The sequence below is a fragment of the Apostichopus japonicus genome, chromosome 9, assembly GCF_037975245.1.
Source record: "Apostichopus japonicus isolate 1M-3 chromosome 9, ASM3797524v1, whole genome shotgun sequence".
Lineage (NCBI taxonomy): Eukaryota > Metazoa > Echinodermata > Holothuroidea > Aspidochirotida > Stichopodidae > Apostichopus > Apostichopus japonicus.
In genome coordinates, this window is record NC_092569.1 from 35,172,522 (window position 1) to 35,184,562 (window position 12,041).

Below are 12,041 nucleotides of genomic sequence, written 5' to 3' on the forward strand. Positions count from 1 at the left end.
ATAACTCGAAGAAAAACATGTTTTGTGTTTTTAATATCATGTAAATAGTACCTTCAGATGAAATTCAGAAATTGCTAATGTATTTTAAACATGATGTCATTTGAGGTTAGAAACTTCTTACGTTTAATCTTGCATCTGAGGAATTGAACTAATGTATTAAATAATACAGTCTTGTAATTGTTATTGTTGAACTTCGGTTAAGTTCTGTTTAAGTTTCTTGGTAAAGTCTTAAAATGATAACAACAAAGCTGGGCTAATAATTTATTATGCAAGTTACGAACATCGGATTAAAAATGATAATGTTATGTAACAGTTACAGACCTAAAGTGTTCTAGCGGTGAGGGGATGGTTGGGGGGGGGGGTGAAAACCATTAATGAAATGATAGAGATTTGTGACATTGACCATCAAATTACATTCGTTACTCATTTTATTTTAATAATGTAATTATCAATAGTGTAGCAATCATTACTCAATGTAATTAGTCAGTTAGATGACGTTATTAATTTATGACTTCCATGAACAGATCAATGCCCAGTGTCTATAGAACAATCGGATCATTTGCTTAATTGGTTTAAATTGTCTCCAATTATCTCTACAAATGACTATTGACTCAATTTGGAAATCTCTATGGAAAACGTTTATTCATTGAAACCAACGGCAGCAATCAATCATTTTCCTAGATATTTAGATGGTGATATGTGTTACTTCTTCAATGTTTGCTTATAGCTTAGGTGCATGGTTGCAGTTACAACGATCGGCAATAACAAGTCCGCCATCAACAGATACATAAACAACAAGTCGGTACTCCACAATAGAACACACCGGCGAAGATTAAGAGGTCATGTTGCCATATAGTTGGAAATAGAGGGCGGATTCACAATATCTGTTTAACCACTAAGAAGAGACCATTAAAGATTACTAAAGCGAGGAAGAGATTGCAATCGAATACATGTATGTCCGTGTAAGCTTATCTTTGGGTGTCATTTATTTCGATTGTGCTAAAGCATTGCGAAATAAACAGGCAGAAATATATATATATATATATATATATATATATATATATACATATACATATACATATACATATACATATACATATATATATATATATATATATATATATATATAAAATCACTAATATATATTTATAGTTGTGCAGCGGAATACTATATGAACAATACTTCCTTATTTATTGTACTACGGCACATCCTGTCTGGGGAATGGATTATTCTCACATCTGATTGTATTACAATGTCAGCTGTTTCATTGGACGAGGAATATGTATGAACTATAATATTTACATCCATACTGTTTATCTTATATACGTGATATTGAAACTTACGAACTGTATTAACAAATTAAAAGGTACATCGTATCATATTTTGCTTTGGCCTAAACCTCTTTTATATTGAACGGCTTAGCTATAGACTGTTCAAGCGCTTCTTGTTACCCTTGCCCGCAGTTCTCAGGTGGTAGTGAGGGTTGGTTCCCAATAGTTTTAGCTAACGGATAACAAATGCCTTACATGTTTTTAAATGATGAGTAAATGAGTGTCAGCATGTCTACAATTAGTATTATTTCACTGACAGCGGCGTAGCCAGAGGTAGGAGGAATGTCGATGCCTCTCATGCACAAAACATAAATAAAATAACAAATTTAAATTATACTCTTTTCAACCATAAAGGTGCAATCCATAGCCGTGCTAGCTAGATCGTCTAGCCTACCTTTGTACATTTATAGACAAATTACGTAAACCAATTTAACTTGTGGGATACTATGCTAATAAGAAGCGGAATGCTTGATAATGTCGAATTTTTGTCATATTAATGTCGTACTTTCATGTGTAGCACAAACAGTAGAAATTTTAAAGTCAAACAAATGAATGAAGCGGATTTGTAAGTATTCCTCAATATTTCTGGGGTGACTATAGTTGGAAAAAATAAATCAGGATATCCCATGTGAGAGGCCTTTTTCAGGAGCGGAACAGAAACTATAACAGTGCTGTTTGGCTGTTTGAAGTACACTATTCTCTGAAATATGAATTCTTCTAGACCTACCCTTTGAATACTGTAGCAGATTTTGATACGTTATTACAATTGCAATAATTGTTTGGTTAGTGTAACAGACCTATCAGAAGTAAAGAAGAAATGCGAGATTTGATAAGATCATTGTCTATTTTACAAATTTAACAAAGGTTGTTATTTAAAATTAAAAGTTTCTCGTCATTTTCTTTTATTACGTCAATATTTAACTATTTATATAAAGTTTTGGCTAAGATAGAGGGCAGCAGATCTGACGAAAGGAAGCAGAAGAGGAAGCAGGGAAAGCTCAAGAGGCTTTAAAACAGTCTTTTTTCTTACCTCATAATGAAAAGTTATCTCATATTTGGAATATTGTTGCAGAATGTTACAATAAATATCTTGTTATCACTCTATGCGCATTTACTTCACACGGTTACAAACAGAAAAAAAAGTCATAACGTTCGTTACAGAATAAATGTTAGGGTTAATCAACGTTTTTCCCCATGTTTATTTTTTTTTTAATTGATTGGTTTGACGTGACTGTATTGTGCAGTCCACACGCTGCATAAGTTCAGTATTTCAAGCATTGTAGTAGACTATTTGTGGTGTCTTAATTCGGTTTCTTTCCACTGTTTGATAAAGGTACTCGATGACGTACGGTAATAGGATTTTATAATTGGCCGGTATTAGATGACTTATTTAGGGATGTTGTAATATATATATATATATTTATATAAATGATACCATATGTTTTGTGAGTAGTTCGACGGCAACCCTGATAATAAATTCATATAAATATATAAGTATATGAAATGTGTCTGTGTGTGTCCTAGAAACCAAGAATCGTTAAGTATCCACTTTCATGAAGTTATTCATTTCCAACCAATTAATAATACTTGCTTGGAGGGAGGGGTTGGTAGCGGGAGGATTGACTACGAAGGAGGCAACACATTAAGGAAAAACAGACAAGTTTAATGTAATGTTTTATTTTTATTTTTTGATGAGACTCATGCAATATTGAATTTTCAAATGATCAAACAACAGTAAGCTGGTTAAATTTATAATTTGATATCAATTTCAATTAATATCTTCTCATTCCCTTAGAAAATTGATTATTTGTCGAATCGTCCCGTTTGTAATTTTTGTTGCATGTTCTTCTTCTTTTTTGTCTGTGGCACGTCTAGCTGTCCGACGCTTGAAAATCTGTATGGAATTTTTTTTTACCTTTCTCAGTAAAAACTGCTCTTTTGGGCAATTTGTTATTTATAATGTGTTATGTCTACACCGGTCGTATTTTCATATCTGTGTATTGCAGGCTGCATCCGTAACCGTTCAAACTATAACTATACCAGAACATGTGCGTTCCTCGAGTAGAGCCGTCGTAGTCTCCGTTGAGATTTGAACCTGTACAAAGACGACAGTAATTGCCATCAGGGTAATAATAGCAATAGTAATCACGACGGCAGTAACTACCATAATAATAGTCATAATGACCGTACCACCAGGCTCCACGATGTCCCTCCGCACAGTCGTAACTACTCGATTTGTCGTTATCCTGGTCTTTTGTACTGAACTGTTTATTGTTGCTATAAAACAAAGCATTATAACCTGCAAACAAACGAGAAAGAGTAAATAAACCCATCAATTTATTTACTTTGAACGAATCCAACATCGGATGCAAGATGGAGGGCAGTGCGTTTTGTCCTACCAATATGAAAACGTCAATTCCGCGATTTTGTTGTTTTCTGTTTTCAATATTTATGATACATAGGTGGGTATTTTGTTTTTGCAATGACGTTTTTATACTCTTTTTTTTGTTCCGTTTGAAAATAAAGTGCCACAACAGAAGTCATATACAGATGGGAAACTACTTAACCAAATACTAGGGTTTGGTTACTAGAGTCGCTAATATCGCTCTTGATTTTATATTTATTTATCGGCATTTGTTTACAATACTATTCATTCATTTATTTATTTGATTGTGATTTTAAATTCACAACTGAGTAGTTTCATACTCTTTCAAAACTTTAGTTATAAATTCCTTGTGTGTCGGTGTTAAATATCATAATTTGTTGAATAATATTATGTTTAATTTAATTTGCATAACCAAATTTTCATTTCTCCCCTTATTAAACCCAGTGCTTATTTTGTGATGTACCAAATAGGCTAACTTGGGCTCTCTTTGAACCTGGACTAGGAGGGTGGGAGAGGGGGGGGGGGCTGTGTGATGTAGCTTCATATATCATTCAAATTAGGAAAACAAGAATACCATCGAAAGATCTAGTCCTGAGTAATCTAACATGTTATTAGTACGTACAAAGTAATAATTGCATTTTGCTGAAAAGCCATCATCAGTGATCGATTGATTAAAATATCTCGAATCTATACAGACGAATAATTGAAAATACATCATTTCTGATTCTTCTGTTTCAATGACCTATGAATGATAAACCCTAGATGACTTTATATATGATTAAATTAAAATAGCGCCTCAATGTTTGCACATATGAGAATCATCGAATATACATACCACTTGAAGTCTCACTGGCAGTAACGAGAAGGCACATGTGACATGCTACCAGGTACTAGTAATATAGTAGTAAACCCTTTGTAAGTTTGAAGTGTTGCGAGTTTGGTAGTCAACAGCGAGCGGTAAGAAATTTGCGTTAAATTTCAGAATACTCATTTAGGTTGGGATAATAGTGATGTTAAGATTTAATTTTCCTGTGTCAGAAATACATATAGCCTGGCTACTATGAGAATATCTACTGTCATAGTTTTATACATTGTTAGGTGCTTGTTACGTGCAAATACGGCCAAGAGACATGTGTTGCCAATGAAATGCGAAACTTATCGCCTCCTTCTTACGTCTATGCACATTGTATACAGCCCTGAAAACCTACGTGCGTTCCAGCTGTAGTTCAAACGCCTGAAAGAAAATAGCAATGTTTGAAATCTAAAATTGCTGTGAACCTTGAACTTATATATCATTTTGCCAGGAATGCGGTAGCTATGAGATCAGGACATTAGTTGTTGCAGAACAAACATTTAAAGAGTACTGCAAGAATTAATTGCTATAGGGGAGCACGTCACATGATCCTCCTTGGTTGGCATGTTTTTTGGTGTTTTTTTGGGCCTTCACGCTTCTCCCAATTGACGTAATCGTTGCAGATTTATGTATGAGTCAATGGTTAGAACATCAACTACTCACCTGTATTTCCACTGTGTGATCCAATTGATAGTCGATACTTGTCGGCCTCGTTATTAATGCTAAAAGTCGAATAAACGGCATATTTCGATGATGAGCCGGAGTCCCTTAGATCAATTCGAAGCTGGTACGTTTTCTGGTTGGTCAGAGAGTGGATATATTTATTACCTAGCCAGTGGTCTTGATTTTTATTACCAAAACCGTTCTTGTAGTCCGACCAACCACGATAAAAGTCAGTAGAGGCACTCGATCGTCGCTGGAAAACCTATGACATGAAGAAAAAGGGTAAGCCAACTGTATAATCTACAAATCCTTAAGAGCATGACATGCAAAGCCATAGATAGTTAACATAGATATGGATATTGTCAGAGTGCGATCATTCGCAAGAGTAATCTGTTTTGAGATTTGTTTCCCCTTATATGGTCAAGTTCATCTGAACGAGATCTGCAGTGCATCATTTTGAGGAGGGTACTAAAGTATAATATGAGGAAGGTAAGGATTTAAATCCTTAATTTATTGCGAAACTCACTGTCCATCCGCCTCCGTTACTTTCCATCTCACAGAAAACCTGAATGCCGCGTGACCAACCATCAGGGTAAATGGTGTAGACACCATCACTGCGTGTACCGGAAACATAAAGCTCGTAGCAATCTTTTGGGATCAATCTGCACGTCTCTCCGTCCCCTTCGTAGTTTGTATTGCAGTAACATTTACGGACACCGTTCCTCTCAGCACAGGTTGCGTGATCACTACACTGGTAACTCGCTTGTATAATCTGGTTGTTTCGGCAAGTTGATTTTTGTGTACATCTCGAATTGACGTAAAAATCGCCAACCTAATTTAAGACATTCAGCGAAAAGAAAAACAAAAACTTATAAATAAATTAGGAATTAGCGGTTGTCACAGTTAAATGTACAGAATTTCAAAGGTGAGTGGCGATTGATAAATCCCCCTCGAATAATATAGGTATGAGTATCAACCTTTATGAAAGTTTTATGAAGTATTTGAAGCCAACTCCGAAGTAGGAGGCGAAAGGATCCGTCATCAAAAAAGTAGCTGCATATATTGCATTCAACGGCTTACCGCGACTAAACATTATGCCTACAAATAGTTCTAACCACAAGACTGTGAATAAAGTATCTATGGATGTTTGTGTCAGTCTTATAAGTGGATGCACACTCGTAGGAGTGGTCTCGTGATTCCCGACTAAAAAAAATACTTCACTTGACTGACAGTTTTGACTGGACTGGAGACAGAAAAATGGGTCAATGCCCCCCCCCAACCACGATGCGCACGCCACTCGATTATCTGTAAATGTAATGATTTTATCGACAAGTATAAATACTAAAGGTTTCATTCTTATTATATGGACAATAATTAAGAACAAAGCATTATAAAATTTCCTGAATAAACCGTACTTACCCCTAATACACTTCCTATGTCAGCAACGAAGCAGTTGTGGGTGCACGTCTCTCCGTCCCCTTGGTAGTTTGAATTGCAGTAACATTTACGGACACCGTTCCTCTCAGCACAGGTTGCGTGATCACTACACTGGTAACTCGCTTGTATAATCTGGTTGTTTCGGCAAGTTGATTTTCGTGTACATCTCGAATTGACGTAAAAATCGCCAACCTAATTTAAGACATTCAGCGAAAAGAAAAACAAAAACTTATAAATAAATTAGGAATTTGCGGTTGTCACAGTTAAATGTACAGAATTTCAAAGGTGAGTGGCGATTGATAAATCCCCCTCGAATGATATAGGTATGAGTATGAACCTTTATGAAAGTTTTATGAAGTATTTGAAGCCAACTCCGAAATAGGAGGCGAAAGGATCCGTCATCAAAAAGTAACTGCAAAAATTGCATTCAACGGCTTACCGCGACTATACATTAGGCCTACAGATAGTTCTAACCACAAGACTGTGAATAAAGTATCTATGGATGTTTGTGTCGGGCTTATAAGTGGATGCACACTCGTAGAAGTGGTCTCGTGATTCCCGACTAAACAAAATACTTCACTTGACTGACAGTTTTGACTGGACTGGAGACAGAAAAATGGGTCAATGCCCCCTCCCCCCCCCAACCACGATGCGCACGCCACTCGATTATCTATAAAAGTAATGCTTTTTATCAACAAGTATAAATAATTAAGGTTTCCTTCTTATAATATGGATAATAATTAAGAACAAAGCATTATACAATTTCCTGAATGAACCGTACTAACCCCTAATACACTTCCTATGTCAGCAACGAAGCAGTTGTGGGTGCACGTCTCTCCGTCCCCTTGGTAGTTTGAATTGCAGTAACATTTACGGACACCGTTCCTCTCAGCACAGGTTGCGTGATCACTACACTGGTAACTCGCTTGTATAATCTGGTTGTTTTGGCAAGTTGATTTTCGTGTACATCTTGAATTGACGTAAAAATCACCAACCTGATTTAGGACATTCAGCGAAAAGAAAAACAAAAACTTATAAATAAATTAAGAATTTGCGGTTGTCACAGTTAAATGTACAGAATTTCAAAGGTGACTGGCGATTGATAAATCCCCCTCGAATGATATAGGTATGAGTATGAACCTTTATGAAAGTTTTATGAAGTATTTGAAGCCAACTCCGAAATAGGAGGCAAAAGGATCCGTCATCAAAAAAGTAGCGGCAAAAATTGCATTCAACGGCTTACCGCGACTATACATTAGGCCTACAAATAGTTCTAACCACAAGACTGTGAATAAAGTATCTATGGATGTTTGTGTCGGGCTTATAAGTGGATGCACACTCGAAGAAGTGGTCTCGTGATTCCCGACTAAACGAAATACTTCACTTGACTGACAGTTTTGACTGGACTGGAGACAGAAAAATGGGTCAATGCCCCCCCCCCCCCCAACCACGATGCGCACGCCACTCGATTATCTATAAAAGTAATGCTTTTTATCAACAAGTATAAATAATTAAGGTTTCCTTCTTATAATATGGATAATAATTAAGAACAAAACATTATACAATTTTCTGAATGAACCGTACTGACCCCTAATACACTTCCTATGTCAGCAACGAAGCAGTTGTGGGTGCACGTCTCTCCGTCCCCTTGGTAGTTTGAATTGCAGTAACATTTACGGACACCGTTCCTCTCAGCACAGGTTGCGTGATCACTACACTGGTAACTCGCTTGTATAATCTGGTTGTTTTGGCAAGTTGATTTTCGTGTACATCTTGAATTGACGTAAAAATCACCAACCTGATTTAGGACATTTAGCAAAAAGGAAAAACAAAAACTTATAAATAAATTAGGAATTTGCGGTTGTCACAGTGAAATGTACAGAATTTCAACGGTGAGGTGCGAATGATAAATCCCTCGAATGATCTAGGTATGAGAAGGAACCTTTATGAAAGTTTTATGAAGTATTTGAAGCCAACTCCGAAGTAGGAGGCGAAAGGATCCGTCATCAAAAAAGTAGCTGCAAAAATTGCATTCAACGGCTTACCGCGACTATATATAAGGCCTACAAATAGTTCTAACCACAAGACTGTGAATAAAGTATCTATGGATGTTTGTGTCGGGCTTATAAGTGGATGCACACTCGTAGGAGTGGTCTCGTGATTCCCGACTAAACGAAATACTTCACTTGACTGACAGTTTTGACTGGACTGGAGACAGAAAAATGGGTCAATGCCCCCCCCCCCCAACCACGATGCGCACGCCACTCGATTATCTATAAAAGTAATGCTTTTCATCAACAAGTATAAATAATTAAGGTTTCCTTCTTATAATATGGATAATAATTAAGAACAAAGCATTATACAATTTTCTGAATGAACCGTACTGACCCCTAATACACTTCCTATGTCAGCAACGAAGCAGTTGTGGGTGCACGTCTCTCCGTCCCCTTGGTAGTTTGAATTGCAGTAACATTTACGGACACCGTTCCTCTCAGCACAGGTTGCGTGATCACTACACTGGTAACTCGCTTGTATAATCTGGTTGTTTTGGCAAGTTGATTTTCGTGTACATCTTGAATTGACGTAAAAATCACCAACCTGATTTAGGACATTCAGCAAAAAGGAAAAACAAAAGCTTATAAATAAATTAGGAATTTGCGGTTGTCACAGTGAAATGTACAGAATTTCAAAGGTGAGGTGCGAATGATAAATCCCTCGAATGATCTAGGTATGAGAAGGAACCTTTATGAAAGTTTTATGAAGTATTTGAAGCCAACTCCGAAGTAGGAGGCAAAAGGATCCGTCATCAAAAAAGTAGCTGCATATATTGCATTCAACGGCTTACCGCGACTAAACATTATGCCTACAAATAGTTCTAACCACAAGACTGTGAATAAAGTATCTATGGATGTTTGTGTCGGGCTTATAAGTGGATGCACACTCGTAGGAGTGGTCTCGTGATTCCCGACTAAAAAAAATACTTCACTTGACTGACAGTTTTGACTGGACTGGAGACAGAAAAATGGGTCAATGCCCCCCCCCCCCCCCCCCCCAACCACGATGCGCACGCCACTCGATTATCTGTAAATGTAATGATTTTATCGGCAAGTATAAATAATAAAGGTTTCATTCTTATTATATGGACAATAATTAAGAACAAAGCATGAAAAAATTTCCTGAATAAACCGTACTTACCCCTAATACACTTCCTATGTCAGCAACGAAGCAGTTGTGGGTGCACGTCTCTCCGTCCCCTTGGTAGTTTGGATTGCAGTAACATTTACGGACACCGTTCCTCTCAGCACAGGTTGCGTGATCACTACACTGGTAACTCGCTTGTATAATCTGGTTGTTTCGGCAAGTTGAATTTCGTGTACATCTCGAATTGACGTAAAAATCGCCAACCTAATTTAAGACATTCAGCGAAAAGAAAAACAAAAACTTATAAATAAATTAGGAATTTGCGGTTGTCACAGTTAAATGTACAGAATTTCAAAGGTGAGTGGCGATTGATAAATCCCCCTCGAATGATATAGGTATGAGTATGAACCTTTATGAAAGTTTTATGAAGTATTTGAAGCCAACTCCAAAGTAGGAGGCGAAAGAATCCGCCATAAAAAAAAGTAGCTGCAAAAATTGCATTCAACGGCTTACCGCGACTATACATTAGGCCTACAGATAGTTCTAACCACAAGACTGTGAAAAAAAAGTATCTATGGATGTTTGTGTCAGGCTTATAAGTGGATGCACACTCGTAAGGAGTGGTCTCGTGATTCCCGACTAAACGTAATACCTCCCTCGACTGACAGTTTTGACTGGACTGGAGACAAAAAAATGGGTCAATGGTCCCTCCCCAACCTCGATGCGCACGCCACTGGATTATCTGTAAATGTAATGATTTTATCGACAAATATAAATAATAAAGGTTTATTTTTCATTATATGGACAATGATTTAAAACAAAGCATTATAAAATTTCCTGAATGAACCGTACTTACCCCTAATACACTTCCTATGTCAGCAACGAAGCAGTTGTGGGTGCACGTCTCTCCGTCCCCTTGGTAGTTTGGATTGCAGTAACATTTACGGACACCGTTCCTCTCAGCACAGGTTGCGTGATCACTACACTGGTAACTCGCTTGTATAATCTGGTTGTTTCGGCAAGTTGATTTTCGTGTACATCTTGAACTGACGTAAAAATCGCCTTCCTAATTACACGAAAAAATAAAGTAAATTAATTATGAATTTGCGGTTGTCACAGTGAAATGTACAGGACTTCAACGGTGGGTGGCCATTGCAAACTTCCCCTGAATGATCTAGGTAAGGGTATGGATTTTTATGAAATGTGGTCTTTGAAGCCAACTCCGATGTAGGAGTCCGCGTGGTTCGCCCTGAAAAGGTAGCCGTCAAATGTTGCATTAAAACGGCCTATGCGACGAAACATTAGGCCTACAATTGGTTATCACCGCAAAACTATCGATAGTAGTATCCATGCATTTTTGTGTAAGGTTTATAAGGGAATGACATCTGAAGGAGTAGTCTTGTGCTTCCTGACTAAATATAAGTAGAATATTTGCTTCTTATTATGTGGAAAAAGTCATTTAGAGCAAAGCACTTAAAATGGAAGAACCGTACTGACCATTAATACACCTCCTTTGTCAGCAACGAAGCAGTTACATTGGTTCAGAGGGATGCATTGTTCTTGCTGTCTCAGATAATCACCGACGCAGACACATTGCTCTGTTTCGCTTCGAGAGGTAGCCGAGATGCAAGTATTAGGGTCGTCACAAGTCCTCTCACATGTCTCATTGCTAAATATCTCATTAGCTGGACACCATTCAGGGATTGTTTCTAGAGAACAGAAAAGAAAAAAATGAAAATAATAGTAACCTGATACAGTCACGACAAATATGACATGTAGCATAAAATAGTTTGTCGTGGTTGTCAGAAGGTTAAAGGAAAGGAACATACACTCAGAAGCTGCTCGAATAAATGTAGAACATTTTAAATAGGTAGTGGCCCTTCCTTAGTCACATAAATGTTAATATTTATTCTGATAACGAGATAAAACACCATCATTTGTTGTGCAATTAGTCTGAAACCAGGTAGTCATGGCTTGTATCTGTTTCAGAGTTCTCTAGGTGTAAGTTTACTGCTTTCTGACAATAATGGTAATTAATAACAACATCAAAATTCTTTCGTTGGTTGTTCTGATCAAACTGGGAGACGAACCTGGTTTAATTGTAAACGTTATGTTGTACTAACGTTAGGAACGGTTCCTTGTTCAGAGCCATGGTCGGTGTTGAGTACGAAGCAGTCTTGTAGTGAGTGCGTAATCACACTTTAGCTAATGGAGGCATTTTGGAATTCTA

At 37.2% G+C, this 12,041-nt stretch overlaps 2 protein-coding genes across 2 annotated transcripts in view; one reads left to right on the forward strand and one right to left on the reverse strand.

Moving 5' to 3' along the window:
• The window catches only part of LOC139973677 (uncharacterized), a 489,233-nt gene that overhangs the window by 91,595 nt on the left and 385,597 nt on the right, over nt 1-12,041 (forward strand). The window lies entirely within an intron of this gene.
• The window catches only part of LOC139973669 (uncharacterized), a 36,122-nt gene that overhangs the window by 22,076 nt on the left and 2,005 nt on the right, over nt 1-12,041 (reverse strand). Inside the window, exons 4-12 of the mRNA XM_071980495.1 lie at nt 11,309-11,520; nt 10,668-10,877; nt 9,866-10,075; nt 9,059-9,268; nt 8,259-8,468; nt 7,456-7,665; nt 6,653-6,862; nt 5,760-6,065; nt 5,234-5,495 (exon numbers count right to left, since the gene is read on the reverse strand). Of these exons, the coding sequence (XP_071836596.1) occupies nt 5,234-5,495; nt 5,760-6,065; nt 6,653-6,862; nt 7,456-7,665; nt 8,259-8,468; nt 9,059-9,268; nt 9,866-10,075; nt 10,668-10,877; nt 11,309-11,520 (2,040 nt within the window). The remainder of the gene's footprint in view (nt 1-5,233; nt 5,496-5,759; nt 6,066-6,652; nt 6,863-7,455; nt 7,666-8,258; nt 8,469-9,058; nt 9,269-9,865; nt 10,076-10,667; nt 10,878-11,308; nt 11,521-12,041) is intronic.